General features: G+C 39.1%; 3 protein-coding genes across 8 annotated transcripts; 1 reads left to right on the top strand and 2 right to left on the bottom strand.

Annotated features, from left to right (window-relative positions):
- Positions 1-380: 380 nt before the first annotated feature.
- prkab2 (protein kinase, AMP-activated, beta 2 non-catalytic subunit) lies at positions 381-4,273 on the bottom strand. Of its 6 annotated transcripts, none has more exons than XM_056392396.1 (8): positions 4,165-4,273; positions 2,873-3,052; positions 2,581-2,738; positions 2,341-2,434; positions 1,787-1,901; positions 1,314-1,447; positions 730-798; positions 381-615 (listed from the first exon to the last, which is right to left on the bottom strand). In XM_056392396.1, the coding sequence occupies exons 2-8, from the start codon at positions 3,029-3,031 to the stop codon at positions 538-540; spliced, it is 807 nt and encodes a 268-aa protein (XP_056248371.1). In that variant the 5' UTR covers positions 3,032-3,052; positions 4,165-4,273; the 3' UTR covers positions 381-537. The 6 variants fall into 6 exon arrangements, with proteins under 6 accessions (XP_056248371.1, XP_056248368.1, XP_056248369.1 ...); XM_056392393.1 differs by having other exon boundaries at positions 2,873-3,055; positions 4,085-4,210; XM_056392394.1 differs by having other exon boundaries at positions 2,873-3,055; positions 4,165-4,205.
- Positions 4,274-5,156: 883 nt separating this feature from the next.
- On the bottom strand, positions 5,157-10,952 carry LOC130178249 (mitochondrial adenyl nucleotide antiporter SLC25A24-like). Its single transcript, XM_056390317.1, has 10 exons — positions 10,318-10,952; positions 10,036-10,162; positions 9,828-9,915; positions 9,541-9,652; positions 8,306-8,464; positions 8,049-8,201; positions 7,800-7,907; positions 7,459-7,626; positions 7,161-7,311; positions 5,157-6,700 (listed from the first exon to the last, which is right to left on the bottom strand). The coding sequence occupies exons 1-10, from the start codon at positions 10,555-10,557 to the stop codon at positions 6,519-6,521; spliced, it is 1,488 nt and encodes a 495-aa protein (XP_056246292.1). The 5' UTR covers positions 10,558-10,952; the 3' UTR covers positions 5,157-6,518.
- Positions 10,953-11,892: 940 nt separating this feature from the next.
- Positions 11,893-19,863, top strand: LOC130178964 (EEIG family member 2-like). Its single transcript, XM_056391619.1, has 11 exons — positions 11,893-12,140; positions 13,429-13,549; positions 13,849-13,878; positions 14,445-14,561; positions 15,033-15,079; positions 16,481-16,584; positions 16,952-17,047; positions 17,139-17,346; positions 17,492-17,628; positions 18,302-18,365; positions 18,639-19,863. Exons 1-11 carry the CDS (start codon positions 11,995-11,997, stop codon positions 18,679-18,681), a joined length of 1,113 nt encoding a protein of 370 aa, XP_056247594.1. The 5' UTR covers positions 11,893-11,994; the 3' UTR covers positions 18,682-19,863.
- The last annotated feature ends 237 nt before the right edge of the window (positions 19,864-20,100 follow it).

The raw sequence follows: 20,100 nt of genomic DNA, 5'->3' as shown, positions 1-20,100 counted from the left end.
AAACACTTAACTGAATCAGTTAAAAGGTGGATATGACGACACAACACTTTAAAATCAAACTGTCAATCCCCACCAGAAACGCTCGGTATCCCTCACTCATGAAACAGATCACTTACAGATCCTCTACCTGCCAAAGTGACATATGATATGGATACGGACCCAAAGAAAAATCAGCTTTTTACACACGAACATGCATATAATCACATTGTGCAGCAAACACACATGATACACACAGTGATTTAATCAGTCTCTTATCTGTCTGTAGATGTCAAATGTAAAAGCCACAGTATGGTTTTCATCTCTTGCTGGGACCCTACTCACACACACTTCGCTACTTTTGTTCACAGCCCTATGTAGACAGAAGTGCAACCTTTTTAAAAAAAAAAAAAAAACCAAGCCAAAGTCACGGCCTTGAGCTCACCTGTAAACTTGTTTCAGTGCAAGATTTGGCTAAATGCAATGATACAAAAAAACAAGAAACAGCAGAATACAAACAGGCTGCTTTCTAAAAGCACTGTGGAGCACCCAAGCTGAGGTTTAGATAGGCTTGTAAAGCAGAGAAGTGACGTATTTCTTCTTGTATCTGTGAGTCGCACTCAGCACCATCACTCCATCCTACACAGAGAGAAAAACAATGCACAGACAAGCTGCCGTTAGTGGGATCCAAACCCACGGATAAACAGAGTGAGAAGAATGAGAAGTGTTTCAGCTGTTTCCAGTAAAACCTACCTTTATTGAGAGAGCGTACAGGTGATTTAGCATGACGTGGTTGGGTTCAGGCAGCAGGGCAGGGTCACACTGACAAGACAGAGGAAAGAGAAAAAGTTACGAAATAAAATCAGACTAAAATTACCACCTCCACCAGCCAGCCAAGTTGCAGGAAATATCACAACTCCCCCTTCTGTTCCTGAGTTACAGCACAGAAAAATGGCCAGAACATTTGAAGAACATTATCATTTCACAATGAAGTTGACCTTAGACTATTTGGATAAAAAATGTATGTTATAATGTTTTATCCTGCCATACATTTGTGTTGAATTGTGTCATAATTAGCCTATGAATTTGTGAGTTATGGCCACAGGTCACAGTGACCTTTGACCACAAAAATATAATCACTTCATCGTTGAGTCCAAGTGAATGTTTGTGCCAAATTTGAAGAAATTAAGAAAACAGACAGATGTGCAGATAGAAAGAAACCTTGCCTGTCACCAGCAAAAATAAAGACAAGGTAAATCAAGGCCTGAAGAAAATAAAGTATAAAATCAGAGTTGTAAATAGGGAGATGTGGCAAAGGGAAAGGTGCAGACACTTACAGATATATTGGTGTCTTTGTTGAGTATGACTTGAAGGAGGTGAGGAGGGAGTATCGGTGGGGCTTTGAAATGCTCCTCGGGTCTGAAGATGTACTGTTCCTGTCCATATGGACCTGGAGGGGAGCTGGACAGATCTGTGAACAAACAACAGAGACAATCACACGACTAATAAGATTTCGACATTTCTTCAAATTTTCCTGTTGTTTTGTTGTCACTGTTTACTGTGAAAATGCTGACAGCTGCTGGCCAGAGTACAAAAACAACAAATATTCACAAGAACAATGTACATTCTACCCAGTTCCTAAGACTATTCATATTCATTTTTCATACATTTCCAAACCATTCAGGTCTGTTTGTATGAGCTGAATTGGAACATAATAATAGCATAATAATTTTCCAGTAACTATTGATTAACTGATGCAATGTCATTCGCTAAATGAGAACAAGTATAAACAGTCTGGATGCAGGCTGACCTGATGTGTCTGAGCACTCCAGAGAGTCGACCTGCAGGGCATCAAACACCTCAAAGTCAGACTTCTTCACCTGGATCAGGTTGTTGATGGTGCCGAGCTGGCTGGTTACCACTGGCTGCAAAAGAGAAATGATCCCAGAGGTCATGATCAAACACTCTTCACACATTTCCCTGGATATCTGAGAGACTTAAAATGCAGTTATTGGTAGGAGCTTCTGTGTTTTTGCAGACCAAATAACATGACAGTAGCAACATAAACAATATCAGTCGGCACCTTAGGGGTTTGAAATGGATTAGATTATCCTGTCAATTTCTTGTTGATCTCTTTTATAATGTCTTAATTTCTTTAGAGGCTTCTATCCTTTCATGTTTATAACTTTCTTCTATCTTTTCAGCACGCCAAAATTCAGAGTCTGAAACTGAACTTTTTGAGATCAAAATTATGAGAACATACATATTATAAGTTTTTTTCTACATTTCAATTTAAGTGGTGAAAGAAAGAACTTAATGAACTAGTAACATGAAAATGACAAGAACAAGACAATGGTGTTGTACCTCAGAGGGATCGTGGACCCACTGCCCATCTACAAAAAACTTGTACTGGTGCTCTCCTTCAGGCAGGTCCAGGATCGCTACAAAGTCATTATGACTTTGAACAGAGGAAGAGAAAAAGAATAAGTGCAATACTGGGCTGGGGTTGAGGCTAGGGTACAGCTGAGGTAAATGGCATATATGGTCATCCATATAAGGCAGTGAAACTGCTGGCATCTATGGCAAAAAAACAATCCTTTTTACCTCTTATTTAGCGGTATCTTTGTGCCCCAGTTATTAAAGGAACCAGCTATGTAGACCTCCTTCCCTCCACCTGCCCATCGGATCACAGTGGGTCGAGCCTGAGGACCAGGCTTCACCAGGTCATCCAGATCTGGGGTGAATTCTTTCTCTCCTAATGCCTAAAGGCAATTTGTTGCAGATTTTAACTACAATCTTAGAAAAATCAAAGCTAATGCATGCCACTGAAATCTTAGAGGTGTTCTTGCAGAGCAAACAAGGCTCTGCACGATAATCTGTATTTTTCCAGTAGTACCTTGGACTCAGGCCCATGGGTGTTGAAGATGTTGGGGTCATCTGTGCTGTCCACCATCTTGCTGCTGTGTTCTTGGTCTTTGTGACTGCCGCTACTGTCCGAGCGGTGGGCTTTGGCTCCATGGCGATCTCCAGACACCCTATCACTTGTGTTGCCCATTATGCTTCACTATTTACGGCGCTACTGGAAAGAAAAGACAACCCATAAACTAATTTAATTGTAATCAAGATGTACCATTTAGAGACTAGGAAGCCAATTAAAAATTCAACAAAGAGTGTAAGACAGAATCAGTAATGAACAACATGATAGCTGGTGTTAATTTCATGTCTTGCTTTAAAACCTCTATAAAGCTGATAAGGAGTTTGTCCACAATGGGTGGACAAAGTCACTGATGAATCTCTATAAAAGCTGAACAGCCCTGCGGGTACCTGTTCTGCTATTTCCTTATATGTTCACTTGCTTTCATGTTAGACCAATGCTATCTATGCAAAACAACCGATTACAATACATTATCAATATGAAGAAGAATTATAGTGAGTTAACAACCATGGCAGTAGGCCCAGTTTGCACCTCGCATGTATTTATAACAATGTAATGACAATACATTACAGGCACAAACTGGTGCTGGCCACAGCCTATTGTGTGTGCTAAATATGATATGATGATATGATGAAATGACAACCAACATTAGTTGTATGTTGGAATGGGTAAAACTTTCAAGATACATCAACTGTGAACATGATGAGCAGCAGTCTGGTTCACTCAAAAGGCTAAACGGCTTTCCAGAAAGGCTAAAAGGCTCATCGACCGACGGGCTACCCAGATACGAGTAAGAAACTGTGGCTGCCCGGTAACTGTGAACCCGGATTTGGCAGAACAGATCAGACCACAATAACCACTTCGCGTTAATACAGTCATCCTGTCAGACTTGCAGAGCACAAGCAACAAGTTTCCCAAACTGACGTCACATCACAGACTAATACACCGTAGTTCAGAGCATGCAGCTTACTAGCTGTAACCTCCCACAGTCTCCCCGCTGTCTGTTCAGCTGTGCCCACTGAAGATTACTTCGACAGGAGAATATTTTTAGCTGCTGCTGACAGTTAGCTAGCCCCTAGCTGTCACTTTCTAACTGCTAGCTAGCTAGCTATTTGTCTTATTTACAATGTCGATGTCGATTGAGATAACGCGATGGAAACTGAGCATATTCACCATGTAACAACGACAGGCCGGACAAACTCACCGATCCCAGCTGCTGTTATTCTGCAGTTTGTTTATAGCGGAGGACTCACCTCTTTCTAACAACTGCAGCGCCCTGGTGCCCCAACTACGGTGTGCGGCTAGGACAAAATGAGTTCGACAGTTAACCTATCAGCAGTCTGTGAGGAAACGCAAACTTTGTAAACACTTCCAACTAGAAGGGTGAATGTCGTTTACAGATATTATCACACAAATAGAATACAGATATGATGAGATTACACGTACTATACTCAAGGAGAATTATAAACCTAGACAGGTATTATGATTCAAGGAGAATTATGTAGTGCTCGGCTGGGCAGAGTGATATTTGATGATCTCTTTTACCTCAACTTATTAATAGCAACGATAATATGAATATAAATATTATATTAATATAATATTGGTATAATAATATGAATATAAATATTCATATTAATGTTATTAATGTTGATCTTCAAATTCAAATTTGTTATAATTTGTAAGTGGAGTGGATATTTGTCTCCATAGGATAAATTCTGGGTTAAACTCTGCAGTTATTGTTTTGGTTGCCTGTTTGACCTTACTGTGATCCTCCTCCTGGAGGATAGTGTCTTATTAAGGCATAGATTTCTCTCTGTTACTATAAATCAGACATATATGGTATTTGTTATGTCTTTATGCTGTGCAAAATTACTTTCCAGATTTATATGCTCAACCGCATTGATTTATTAGGTTAACTGACCTAATTAATTATTTTTGTCTCATTTATTCTGTGCTTAAAGAATCATTGAATAATGAATAAAATAAAATCCATCATTTGAGATGAACATAATAATGTAAAAACCACATACAAAGATGGAATATTCCCAGTCTTTCTTCTTCTGACTCAGCATTCTATCTGCTTTCTCACAACAATTTCTCTGTCATCTGTTGCTGCCCATATTTTTTATTAGCCCTGCTTGTATAGGCTACATTTTGTTGAGCTACATAGTGGGATACAAATTAATAAGTCTAATACTTCACTAACACTAATATACTGAAGGACAAAAAGGTTAAAGGTCCAAAATAATATTACGATCTGGTTTATTTAAATGTTACTGACACACACCAATGCCATTGAATTTGTTCCACATTTTCTGTCTTTATTAACCACTAGATGGAACTGTTAACTCATCTCAATAATCTTCAAGCCAGTGATCTCCACTCCGAGGGGCTGAACTTCACATGACTGAACCATTGTTTTCAAGTAAGCTTCCCACAAAAAAACACGTTAAACTACAGTGTGAAGTTTCCACACTTTCAGGTTAACGGGTATTAAATCAAGTATTTTAGTTTTAGTTCTTAAAATCCACATTAACATAACTTATACTGAAGACAATAGGCTGATTGTCATCTTCCCACCACCTTGGTTTGTGTGTGTGTGTGTGTGTGTGTTCAGGGATAGGAGACTGGAAGAGACGCAAGACAAAAACATGCTTCTTACAAGCTTTTCAGTCTAATAAGTATTAAGTATTACTTTTTTTTTTTTTTTTTAAATGTTATCATGTTGAATGGTAGAAACCATTATTAAAACCCATAAATAATCATAACTACAAAAAGATGTATGAATATATATATATATGTACACTACAGACATACAGTATACCTATATATAGTAAAAAAAAACATCTGATGATGTCAGAAAGTTCACATGAAGTGGCTGTAAGGCACATTTAAATGATCATGAGATAACACACAGAATGTGGAATTAGTGATTTTCATATTGCACAAGACGTGTGTGTGTCATGCACACAGTATTCCAGTGTTAACAAGTATTGATTTTTCAGGGCCAGTTATTTTTTTGTCTGGAGCTGATGTCACTCTACGGCAGATCTTTACAACTTAGAAAAAGTGTTATAATAACCCTTAACAGTGGATTTATACACTTAAACTGGCATCATGTAATTTTCCTCATTCTGTGTTAAAATAAGACATTAAGTCTGCTGTGAGAAAGTGTTTTCTTTGTGAACAAAGAACAGTATGTGCCACTGAGCTACCATTTTGGTTGATCACAGTTTTAAAAGAATAACAGTAGGATAGACTAAACAACTGTTGTGTATTATAATTTCTATTTGAATGCATGTTTTATGTGCAGTACTGTGTTTGTGTCAAGTATTGTTTTGGAGAGTGTATAAACTTGAGGATTGTGTTATGTGTAACAGCAGGATAAAAATTAAAGCATGCTCAAGACAAATGATAAATGCTTCAGCTACTGACAGACAACCCTTATTGGGATACATGCAGTTTTCCATCCACTGAACTCCTGTGCCAGATGGTGGACGTCATGCTCTGTATGTTTGATGTCCACCTGTTTTCTTGGAGTTATTGCAGACATTTTCAAGTCTGACAAATACAGTAAATGTTCTTTTTTTTTTAATTGCTTACACCATCAATTGGAGATTCCTAAGCCAGTCTTCATGTACTCGTAAACCACGTAGCTAATGCTGACAGCAGGAATGACTTTCATAAAGTTTGGCAGGATGCCGCGGTAGAGTCCAAAAAACCCATCTTTGGCTACAATCTTCTTCATTAGAGAACTCATGGAGGGCTGGTCTGATGCATCCAGAGACGCTGCAAAGAAACACTCAGTTAGGGAGGCAGTGTTGTGTCCAAAAGCTCACTTTTTATTCCTGTGCTGTATGGAAGAGACGGCTATACTGAGCTGGTCTGCACATTTCTTAAAATGTCTTATTATATCCAGATTTATCTGGATGTAGTGTTCACCTCTTAAAGAGACAGTTTAGTATTTATGCAATTATGATTTATCAGTTTGTGTGGACAATTTATTGTCCATACCTCACACCAGAAAGTACTTTAAACTGTAAATTCATCTCAGGAAGTGAATTAAATGAGAGCGGAATTTCCTTCTCTAGTGAAGCCCACTTACATTATGTTAGCTCTAAAGTATATGTTTATATAAAGTATCAGATACCTTTACAGAACTTTGTCTCCACATAAGCATCTTGCCTATAGTGAAAAATAGTCATGTAATTTTTGTGATCACTGTTATCAAATGTTAGATTTCTTTTACCTTGTGCCTGCATTCGTGTGCGTACCAGTGCGAGTGGATAGCTAGCCAGCTGGCCACAGGTACTGGAGATGGTCCCGCAGCCCAGCAACACCAGAACTCCAGGGTTAGCCGAGTCCTTGGCGTGGTACGACAACCAAGTGTTCTTTAGACTCTGGGACACATCAGCATAACACAGAAATATATTTCTCTGATTAAATATAATGTATTCCTGCAGTAAAAGATTAATTGGTTTATTGTGCATGTGAATGAGTTAATTTAACAAAGTGCACTCTGTTGTGAAATATCACAGACTGCATACCTCATAAACAGCGAGGTCTATCCCTGCATAGGGAATGATGCCCAGTAAGTTTGGAATGTAGCCCTTGTAGAAAGCTTTGACCCCCTCCTTCCTCAGGATCTTCTTGGCACAATCAAACACCCCTCCATACTGGCCGGTCTTTCTCAGAGTCAGTCGAGTTTTCAATACCTTAACAGTACAGAAGAAAATTAAATTGAGGCACTCTGCCTGTACAGATTCAGATGATTTGTGTGGTATTTTTGAGGTTTGTGGGAAAAACTCTTAAAGAGCTGGATTCATTTCATTTTAATGCATTCCGTGAATGAGGCTGTGTGATGAAAGTGATGCAATAGTTGTTTTACCTCCATTGGGTAGATGGCTGTCTGCGCTGTGGCCCCAGCCATAGAACCAGCCATAAACCTCTTGTGCGTCTCAATCTTTTTTCCCTCTGATGATAACAACTTCTTATACTGCAACAAAAAACATATGGCCAGACTAGAATTACTCCCTGGCAGTTGTATGCCTCCGCCAACCAGCGTTTATTACATAAACATGTAATAAATAATATCAAATATGTAAAATTGCTTTGCTTTACAGAGACAGTCTCTTACTTGTTCATATGCCATAAATTTGATCGCTGTCTCAGGTGCAATCTTTAAAACATTGATTCCATTTCCTCTCCACAGTGACGTTAGACCTCCCTCTGTTATCATCAGTTTGAAGCCCCCTACCAGGCTGATCTTGTTGGTCTTAGAGGAGTGAACCTGCAGTAAAAAATGATCAAACATACAGGACATTTGCACATGCATCTATTAAAGAACAGGATACATTTGGCCTTCACATATTTATGTATAAAAATATATTTCACCTGCATGAAGACTTTCACCCTATCCAGAGGGGCGGTGCCGGTGCGAGAGACGGCCCCCGCCACTGCACCGGCAGAGAGCTGCTTCCACCAGCGGCCTGAGCTCTTCTCTTCTTCTGTGAACTCATCAGGGATGGCAAGGCTGTCACCTATGTCCAGCACCTAGTGAAGACAAGAGCACATGTATTCACCACTTAATGTTAAAATATATGGACACTGGCAGTGCTATAAACACATACAGTATACTCTGTTATATTAGAATTATTTTTGCCTTTGAGAATGTATCTCTCAGGAGTGTACATATCACATAGAGTCTCTTTGTGTGGTTGACAATGTAACAAAAAAAAACAAAAAAACGTCACAAGCCAACTGAGCACTTCCCCTTTTGAGGTCTGTTTTCACATTGATGCAACAACTGTTTTTTCGTGGGCAAGTGGGCAACTTGTGCACTGAAGAGAGGAGAACATTTATAAAACCTTGAATGTAAGGTTTCAGCCAGAGGCCACAAACATTTTTCACTGTGCATTTGTTAACTTATGCAAAAATGCCAAACAGCTAAAAGCAAAAAAGTGCTGTTTTTTTAAACAAACAAACAATGAAGACAAACAATGAGCTCCTTATCCGTTGGCTAGAACTGCTTGTGAAATCATAATCACTGAGCTGACTGAACCCTCATCTCGCATGCTTTAGCTGTTTCAAATAAACATGTCCAATGTTTTTCCAAAAGCATAAAGGTCTCTGTGCCAAACGTGGTGCGGTGGCAATTTAATGCAACGCTACAGGGAGACACAAGGGCTTTAGTTAAGTGTCCTGGGTTCGCTACTATGTCAAATATATGGTGCGAGAATGCAGTTCTGTCTCGTCTTGTTACCAAAGACACCATTCATGTGCAGTGCAGAGAGGATTTCCAAACATTCTGACACATTATCCATCAAGAGACGACCTGTTTGGCTCGTGTCGGAGCTAAAATCTTTTGCAGCACATGTAACAAACCAGTCAGTGACATCGTTATTTGCACGAGGAGGTTGAGGAGCAAGCTGAGTGAAGCAGAGTAGTCCTGTGACTTGATTATCGTGGACAGTCTAGTCTCTCAAAGCTACTGCCAAAATTTTGTCTGCAGAGAAAATCCATAATATCTAACACGAGGACTAGACTGCACGTGATTTATTCCACTGCAGTTGCCATTGTGTATGTCCGCAGACTGTATATGGGAGTGTTTGTGTGTATATGTCCTTTACCGAGGAGTGTTTCCAGTAGCGTATGATCTCTTCCAGGTTGTGGCCAGGGTATAACAGGAAGTGTTCTCTCCACTCATTCCAGTCCACCATCATGGTGCCATCAATGTCCATACTAAGGAAACACAGAGAAAACTCTTAACCTATGAACTGGTGGCTTATTATGTTGCAGTACACTGTATTGATAATAACCGTGATCCGGATGACAGCCTCAGAATCACACACAGGAAATATTTTTGGTCAAACTGTACATAGAAACATGTTACAATGAGTGGAAGTGGAGGTCAAACCTCTGTAAGATTTTCAGGGCATCCTCTCTGCTCAAATCCATGCCCAGCTCGCCAAGGGTCTGCTGGATCTCTGAGGCATCAATGCGCCCTAATACAACATAAAAACCTCTATTGTAATATGCACCAGGATAAACAGTGGACATGTGGCTTTGTAAGCATTCACTGTTCATGCGAGAACAAGCTGCAAAACACTTCACTCATTACTTACCATCGTCGTTTATGTCCAGACTCTTAAATGTCAGCCACAGCTTCTTCTCGTGCTCCTTCAGATATCTGGTGAACTCCTTGAAGTCCAGACTCCCATCTTTGTTCTGGTCACCAGACGACACTATTTTCTGCAGAAAAGAGATATCAAATCTAGTGGTTCATTTGCCTCCATGAGACACACACACACACACACACACACACACACAGCCAGATAATCACACTGCTGAGGAATTTCATGCAAAACGAGCAGGCCAACTCCTTCCCATGGCCCCTGACATTTTACCTGTGCAGCGCCCTGCCTGAATATGCCCATCGCCTTCAGGCCCGCTCGCAATTCAGCGACATCCACCTTCCCATCCTTATTGGTATCGAGCCTTTCAAACAGGTCCTGGTATGACCTCTCACTGTCGGCATCCCAGCACCGGGCGTTTGATAGTAAAGCCGCACGCAACGTCTGATACATTGTAGGGCTAATGTGCAAGCAGAGTGCGGTCAGGATATTATTACTCCATGCTGTAATCATTCATAGGGCCTGTTGAGATCCCGATATGAGCCCGTTGTTCGCGATGAAAAGAGCGAGTTTCCAGTGACTTTAATGTGCAGACGGTCCCGTGCAGAGGTGAGATCCGTGGAGTTTCAGGGCAACTGCAGTAACCGAGGGCGGAGCAATGAGGCGACGTAGCTTACTCGATGTTTTCTACGGAAAAGCAGGAAAGATGGTAAAATAGAAAAGTGGTGAAATAAACAACCCCTCGATCAACCACTGACATAATCCGTCTTCTGCGTCTAGTAGTGATGTTTACTATTTGTTACTCTGCGCTTAATCCGTGTGATATGTGGAGATGCATTATAGAGGAAATTTAATCTCTTCATCTAGAAGGACGTGTCGTTTGAAAACCGTAGCATAGTATTTCCTACAAGGCGAGAAGGTAATCGCTAGAGGGCGGCGTTTCATCGCATAAAGGCTGATGCATGCAAGAAAAAGAGTGAGGGCTCCTCAACAATCCACCAAACTTTCAACAAAATAGATATTTCATTTTAATTTTACTGGTAAATTTGTGTCTCTGATTCTCTATAGGTGTTTAGTTTATTATTATTATTATTATTATTGTTGTTGTTATCTTTGAAAGGGCCCACTCTGTACAATGGGCCTTTTGCTATTTTAGGCACATTTTTCTGATAATTCTGTACTTTTGAGTAAACAACTGATGTAATCGGGTATTCTTACAGTGTGGCATTGCTGCTTTAAAAAGGGCACAATTACTTCTTCCACCTCTACCACCACATAGTTAAGATATTCAGAAACATAAACTGTAGCCTATTATAACAGGTTATAACATGTTACGGAGAATTACAGCTTTGACACAAAAAAGAAAAAAGTATGAAAACATGAAAATAAAACTATGAAAGCTGAGGTGACTACAGCTCTATATCCTTATGTTTGAGAAATGTGTGTAAGTATGGTTTGCTTTTTAAGAATAATGTAACAGTTTTTCAATGATATGCCTCTTTTGCACTTAATTTCTTGTTTTTGTCACATGCCTGCTAAATGATATTTTCCTACTTCTTTTTTGACTGTATTAACGTTTTACTGTAGCTTTTGCTGGTTACGGGAAAAGTAGTGTTTCTCCTGTCAGTGGGAGTTTTGAATGAGTTTCAGTCACGCTGTGAAACGTGAAGTGGACATCCCAACTATTATAAACGTGACGCCTGTAATTATCTTTTTTCGTGCAGCTTCAGTGTCCAATCAAATCACAGAATTCCCCTTGTGTCATGAGTTATATTTTTCAGTGGGTGGGAAGGAGGAGATTTGAAGTTTGAATCGTGTCTGCCGAGTCCGACTACAGCAACACAGTAGCAGCCAGGAACAGCTGAGTGAGCACAGGTTCAGTGTACAGCTGTCTGACAGCTTCTCCACTTCAGCTGTGTCCCACACTGTCACCAACGTTTAGCAAACATCATGTCATTCATTCTTATGAAGAAGAAGAGATTTAAATTTAAAGTAGACTTCGACTTGGAGGAGCTGTCATCGGTTCCCTTCGTGAACGGAGTTTTATTCTGTAAAGTCAGACTCTTAGATGGAGGCTTTGCCGAACAGTCGACTCGGTAAGAATTTTTGCTATTTATAGCAGCAGTTCACTTGTTGGAACAAGCTAAAGTTAAATTTAAGTGAAACTTGTTTTGGCCAGTTTAAGGCCCCCCTCAGTTTTCTTTGGACAACTGTTGAGCTTTTCTTGTCTCGGCTTTGCTTCTTTTTTGACAACGACAGTCTACAGCATTTAGACCAATGTGTAACTAGTTCATGTTAGGCTACACAACAGTAGCTAGCTATAAGCTAACCTATCTAACCTTTAAACGTAGTACTAACATAGTAGTACTAACTTATCTTTCCAACAGTTGAAGACTTGCTGCGGAGTGCAAGGACAGTACAACCCAGGGGCCGTGATTTAACATGATTTTAAATGAGCCATTGACGCTAAATAGTTCAATAATATACACACATTTTTAAGAAGTGGCGATACGGCAGTCTTTTTTGTGTTAAACGATGTTTAACGTTACACAGTTTACCAAGCAGTTGCTAAGCAACACGTTCTGTAAGTTAACTGTCGGCTTGACTAGTTCAGTCAACAGTTGAATAATAATAATAGTTGGAGGCTGTTTAACAGATATTTCGACTATTTATGTTTATGTTATCTATCTATTGCCTATTGTTTTGTCATAAACAAAAAACAGAATTTCCTTCCATTGCAAAGGAGCATACCATCTTAATTCCCTCGGGTCTATGATTATAACTGCCCGTAGCACTTAAATGAGTCACTCTGGAAAAAACGGACACGGGCACAGCTTATGTCAACCGCTAGTCCTCATTACTTTGCCATGGTAACTGTGTCCCTATAAACTCTGGTGTAAACAGTGATCAGCATTGTCTACTGTGCATCCTGTATGTGCCCTGTGAAGTCAGCTTTACTAAAATACCACAAAATCACAATCAATGCCTTCTTTTAATTAATAAGCCAAGTACAGCAAGAACACCCATCACAGAAGTTAGGCCATCCTTCACACATAAGTATTGCGCATATAGGACCAGTTGGAATTAAAAATTGTTTGTATAGGATATTACTTTAAATAACTTTGTATGAGATAACTTAAAACCTCTAGGAAGATCATGAACTGACTTCACAGATCAAATTTAAAAAATATCACTCACTACATTCTTCTACATATTTTGAGTATAATTAGAAGCACGTAAAACCTCAGCTTTCACTACTCCTGATGATTCAGGGACACATCCTCTCTATTGTACATACTTAATGTCTGTTCTTTCAGTTTCCAGTATGCCTGTGTGTTTTGGTCTCTGTATGAACTAATGCGTCTAAATGTGTTTCTCTCACAGGGAGCCAGTCCAAGCCAACTGTGTACACTGGAAGAAGAGATTCTCTTTTATGTGTAAGATGAGTGCCAATGTTGGGACAGGTGTACTAGACCCCTGTGTGTGCCGGGTGTCTGTGCGCAAGGTACAGGACATTTTTTTCTGCCATCAAGCTCTGTTTTGTCGATACAAACATGCATTGTAAGTGTTTTCCATAGTAGAGTACATGCAGTTAACTGAGACTTGAATGTGCTACGCAAATGTTTATGTTTATAAGATCAGAAACACTTTTAGTTTGTAACCATATCATAGCTACTAAGTGTGCTGTGCAGACAAAGGTCACTCTGCAAGGACTCACAAATGTTTTAATGAAAATAGTTGTGTGTTATAGAAACAAACAAATGCAAATGCACCTCATTTATTTTTGTGTTTTTGTCATTTTAGGAGTTGAAGGGTGGAAAAACGTTTGCAAAGGTAATACTTCTCTTCAAAAATCTGTAGTCTGTATCTTCTAATTGTTGTAAACATAGCAGCCTAAGTATCAGTGACCCATTAGAACAATCTTATCATGAAATTTATGTGATAAAAAGTCGGCCTTCAGTTGCCCTTAGAGGACGTTTCAGTGAGGTGAGTCTGTGTGCTAAGAATGTTTTATTTCTAGTTTCCGGCTTTGGTTACTGATTAAAAGAATCAGTAAAACAAAACGTACTCCATGTTAACCAATAACTTAAGTGACAGGTTAAAGAATTAAGTTATCTGATTTCTCAGGTATTGAAGGTCCCATCTCAGACACCTGCAGTGTGTTTCCCTTAATCTGAACTGGGATGGATTTCTTTAAATGAATATTACTGTGTGTTTTATAACACCACATTATCATAGGATGATGCTTTGGTTTGGCATTCTTAAGCACTTCAGCAGAGAAAACTGCACTGTTACTATTCAATACAGTTTAAATTAGAGTAGTAGGGAGTAGAGTAAAATCTGTATTTAACCTTTAAGCTGACTGCTAAAGAGTTCAAACTGATTTCTCTTGTGTACAGCTGGGCTTTGCTGACTTGAACTTGTCAGAGTTTGCTGGGTCTGGCAGCACTACACGACGGTGTCTCTTAGAGGGATATGACACAAAGAACACCAGACAGGACAACTCAATTCTCAAGGTATGTTGGTGAAGCAACACACAGCTCCAAAGTCCTCCTTTAAATAGTGTGGGAAATGCCCTTAGGCATCTCTAGCACAACACCAATGTTTTTGGTACGGTCCAATAATGTGTTTGTACATGATAAGCAAACTGCATATATTTGCAAAAGTGTGTAGCTCTAAAGCAAGTCACCAGTTCTTAATCATGCCATGGATAGAAAGCTGAATGTCCTGATAGCTGATGCAAGACATGCCTGAGCTTGTATTTATGAACTACCTGAGCCATGGGAACCATGGGAACAAATTTAAAATATGTAGATTCTTCCTCAGGCACAGAGCTACAAGCAGCTTACATTTCTCGACTCTTATTCTAAACTGTAGATAACAGAAACCCAGTGAAACCACAGGAAAAGCAAACTTTTTTCTGCCTCACAGGTACAGTTGCTTGTCAGCCTAAAACTGGAAGTACTGTTCTTCTTTTTTTGTTACAGGTTGTCATCACCATGCAACTTATGTCTGGGGACCCCTGTTTTAAAACGTAAGAGCTCTTCTTGACCTTATTCATCATTTCTTTCATTCATCCTCATCAAGTCTAAGTACTTTAGTATTCAACTTGAAAATTGTAACTAAGGAAGTCATGACTTGTTTAATTTAGTTTAGTTTTATTTAGTTTAAACTGAAAACGTTATGGTTGTGGTTATTATGCAAGTGTTGTCTGCGTGAGTAAAAGTCTGCACCTAACCACAGAGGAAAGTTTTTTCATCACATCCTGTCTGTCACCAAACTGAAAACGCAATCTCCTACCCACACCCCAAGAGTTCAAAGTTATTTTGTATTATTTTGTAGCCGAGGCCTTATCACAGCCTTATCTGAGAGCTAATAACACCTTGCCCAGACATTAATCTGCCCAACCTGAGAAATTACCAACAGTTCATATGTGGTCAGCTCTGCCCAAAGTCAAGAGTTGTATGTTGAGCAGTTTGTCACAAAGGACGTGATGTAATATCACGCGCAAAAGCAGTATTATGTGCAAACAGTCAGCTTTCTTCAACCAACACAAGTCTTTCCCTGTATTCTTACATGTTTCTACCCCCTCCTTAGTGTAATAATACACACACTGCTGCCTAGGAGATGTCCAAAGTGTAAACTCAAGGATAGCCTAGTCATTCATCCCACGCAGTGTTACTCACTGAGTGTGGAGGATTGACATCAGAGCACAGCAGAAAGATGACGCTCAATAAATTTTTTTCACTGTCTGTCTGCTATTCTTTGTCTGCCTCTACGCCCTCATTCCTGTGTTTAACATAGACTCTCAGGAACAGAGAAGTTGGGTTTTTCTGTGTTAATGTCTGCAAAAGCAGGAGCTGCTAACAAATAATTGTCATTCTGTCAATACACTTATTCCTTATGCACTTATAACTAATGTATAACTTGGCCAGAGACTGCTGGTTTTGTCTTTTGCTTGCTAATGTGTTCTAATACCAGGAGTTTAGTTATTACAAATAGTATAATTTTACATGTAAAGGTATGTTTGATGATTGCATTAGCATAAAACAATATTTAGTTGCAAGATTTGTCTACTGTCTACTGTATTTGACAGTAGATTAAAGTCCATATGTGCAGAATTTTTATGTGATTATAGCATCTCTAAAATGATTTGGATGGTGCAAATCTTTGCCCATAGAACAATTGACAATCAGTGTGCACTGTTTTTCTAAGACCCTTTTTTTCCATCCCACAACTATGATTCACCGAAGTGAGAAATTGTTAATCCTACACATAGTGGCTATAATCAGATTAGAGTGAAATTTTAAGTGTCTATGTAAACATACCCGCTGTTGATAAAGCAGCTGATTGAGGTCTTTTTTAACCACACTTAGTAACACAAAGGCACCACTTTGCTTCTAAGTAACTTCACTGCCTCCTGTCTTGCCTACAGTCCTCCATCTACATCCATGACTCTGGGACTCCCACAGGCCGAATCAGAGTGTCTCCTTGAGGACAGAAAGGGAGGGGTCATGCACATATCCCATTCACTCACCCGTATGTATATACATACTATTGCTTTGAAGAGTTTGCTCTTTCCTACAATAGATGACCTTTAAGTTTTCTCAGTTCTTAACAAAAGCAAATATTTTGTGGTAGACAGTTTTGACAAGGTTCTACAAACTATCTGCCATGAGGTACCATTAAGTAGTGAACACTAATGTGTCAAAAATCCTCTGAATGAAGAGGCTCAGCATCAAAAGCATCATTATGAAACTAAAGGTTGATCCTCTGTAGTTTTACCATGAAGAACCCAGAGTGCCAGTGGATAACAGTTTTAATGTAGGTGTGTGTTTACTTTGTCTTAGAACAAAACTTGAGATTTGTAGATTTCACCACTGAGTGACATATACCTTTTTTTCAGAGACTCAAGGGAAATCAGTATCAGTCCCAGACGAGCTGGTCGTGTATGGTCACTCCAGAACATCCAGCTATGCAAGTCAGCAGTCAAAAATCTCAGGTATTAAACACAGAAATAGATACTTATCCCCCAAAAATTATTTTTACACCAATTACACAAATCATAAACATATTTTTCTGTTGTCCTGCAGGTTACAGCTCAAATCACTCCAGTTTAACAGATCTGAGCCATCGGCGGAGCGCGTCAGGAGGATCTGCCTCCACAGGCATTGGCAGCATCCTCGAACCCAGTGATCAACAGGTAGAGAGAGGAGAGAGGGAGAGCAGGTCCACTCCACCAGTCTCTGCAACCTGTCACCATGCACCTGAACACCCCTCTACCCCAGCCAGGGTTCCAAGGTAATATACTCAGTTACAAAAATACTAAAATTGACATAGATAACTGTAGGTCTTTCCCCGTTTTCTGACTTTAAAACTTTTCATTAAAAGAAAAAGACTTGTTAATACTTGTAATAATTTATTGTGTTTCTGTTTTCTTCTTTAGACATCCCGTTAAACAGAACTCAATGGAGAATCAGTTGAAGAGAGTCGATGCCACCAGGGTGGATGCTGATGACATAATAGAGAAAATCCTGCAGAGCCAGGATTTCAGCCACAGCTTCTTGGACTCCAGTGCAGAGGGTGTGTACGCTTAATCCATAACTTTGTGCACTTATGGAGGCTGGCTTGGAAAGTTTCCTAACCTCCAGCTGATAGGATCAAATTACTTTGACGCGTTACAATATTACAACATAATGTCTCTTAATACTTCCTTGACATGATGAATGATGATGAGATGTTTATGATAGCAAATCATAAATTGGACATGAATATGGACCATATTCACATACTTACCAACCTAAATGTTTAGGCTTATTTGATTCAGGACTACAGAAGGTATAATTTTTATCAGTTATATGAAAAACACAATAGTATTCATATAACTGCAGATCCTGTGGTTTCCATGTTACAAACCCTAAAGATTTGACCAGATGACAGTTATCTTAAACATTGGAGACTCTCTCCCTCATCATTGAGACCAATGTTGCACACATTTTTAGTTTATAAGTGCGTTTTTTGATAGTGCTCTTCAACTATTAACTACCTCCCTGGATGTTCTTTCAAAGATGTAACGTTTATGTCTGCGTGGTTTGTTGTCAGCTGTCTCACCAGCTTCCCTACAACATCCCCCAATCAATAGTCATTTATTTTTAGAAATCTGAGAAAGCAAGTGTGAGCCATTTTCAAAACCAACCATGTGAAATTTTGGCAGTGTCTTTATTTCTAATGTGTGTATGTGTGTGTGTTGCTGCAGAGGAGGGGCTCAGCTTGTTTGTTGGTCCTGGTGGGAGTACAGCTTTGGGAAGCCAGCACACAAGGTGGGTGTGATTGTGTAATTGTGGATTGTGGGTGCCACGCATCAAGCATTTACAATAAATATAAATTAATTGCAAAAATAATAAGCTTGGATTCTAACAAATAATCTTTGACATGTCACCATTGTTTGAAATGAAAGATACTTTCAAATTCACAATATAGTTATAGTTTTGGACATGAAAGTGTTAGTTCTGTACTGTGATCTGGCCCCACAGCCAGATCAGATAACCACCCGCATTTCCTGTCATGTAACACACTGCGGCATTCTCTTTCAGGGTTGCAGCTGGAGCCTTTGAGCAGGTGGTGATCAAGCGCTAGGCTTTGGGAAGCAAATGTCTGACATAAAGAGTGCCATGTTACACTGATGCTGGGAACACAAGACTTAGTTGTGGAGGTGCCATCAGAACTTGCTCCCGCCTCACTCCAGGAGATTTAATTTCTCTAAAGGATCCCTCTGCATCTGTCCTACAACCAGGAAGCCAGGAGAGCCCTCTAGTGTTCAAGAAGTGGAGTTGAAGGCTACGTTATTGGAACATTAAGATGACTGAAGTAACTGACTTACTGATATATTTGTTAGTCTTCTTGTGCTCTATAAAAATGTGAGACAAGAGATTAGAACTGTAATTCCTCTGTTCACACCTTTTTTGTCAAGGAGCGTAGGGTTTTTTTCCCTGTTATTTAAAGAGTACATTAAAATATCCAACATAGTTTTCTTTGGTACAATTTAGTTTTTGTTTCACCATTTTACTATGTTAGTTTTATTTCTAAAAAAAAAAAAAGAAGAGTGGGTTGTGATTGAATTATTGCATCTGACATCAGGTACAAAAATGTTTCACCTAAACCAGACTAAATATACTTTATCAGACATAATGTCAAAAAGTTTGAACCGTTGTTGTCCTCTTAAAAGCAGAGACATTGCTAATTAGATTCTGTGAGCAGAATGTTATGTAAGATGAGTATGACAGGTTGTAACTTATCACCTTCTCTCTGTGTGATAATTGATAATACGATAAGTGGCCGGAGGGGCAGTGTCCACCCCTGCAGTCTCATATATCTAAAGTAGTAGAAAACTAACTAACTAGTGTGGGAATTGTGTACACTGGTTACAGCACCATTGTCGATAAGTAGCTCGTCAAGATAAACACCTTCACCTGGTTGTGAGGGAGGATAACTGTATTTAAAATACCATGAAGTCTTTATGTTTTGTTCCTTTGTATGATATGTGATATCTATTTTGTGTGTGCGTGTGCATGTGTTGTCTGTAAAATCTAATTATTTTTACCACAGTTTTTGTAAATGTGCCAAACTTAGTAAACTGTATATTTGTTGTCACTTAAGATTTCCTATCTGTAGTATGTAAGCTATGGTATATGTAATGAAAGTAAGCTGTGTAAAGCTCATGATGTTTTTAAGAGATATCTATATTTCATTTTTAAGATGCTGGATGTTGATGGTGTATTTATGGCCGAAACTTTTAATAAAAAAGACAGGCACTATGGATATGGAGAACTCCCAGCCACTTTTTGTGTTGCATCTCACTAGTCCTTTTGCAAAAGGGGTTTATGGGGGATAATTTTACCCAGTTATAAAATTTAAGTAAAAAAGAAAAAATATTAAAAAAGGCAAATAAACTGTTATTATATTTTTTATTCTAGGTAATCATATCACCATAAGAAATGTTAAAAAGAAAATGGAAGTTAAAACAGCAAATTGAAATTGAAAACTTAAATTTAAACT

The sequence above is a fragment of the Seriola aureovittata genome, chromosome 12, assembly GCF_021018895.1.
Source record: "Seriola aureovittata isolate HTS-2021-v1 ecotype China chromosome 12, ASM2101889v1, whole genome shotgun sequence".
NCBI lineage: Eukaryota > Metazoa > Chordata > Actinopteri > Carangiformes > Carangidae > Seriola > Seriola aureovittata.
Note: the sequence above shows the minus strand (reverse complement) of the source record. Positions and strands in the feature narration are given on the sequence as shown.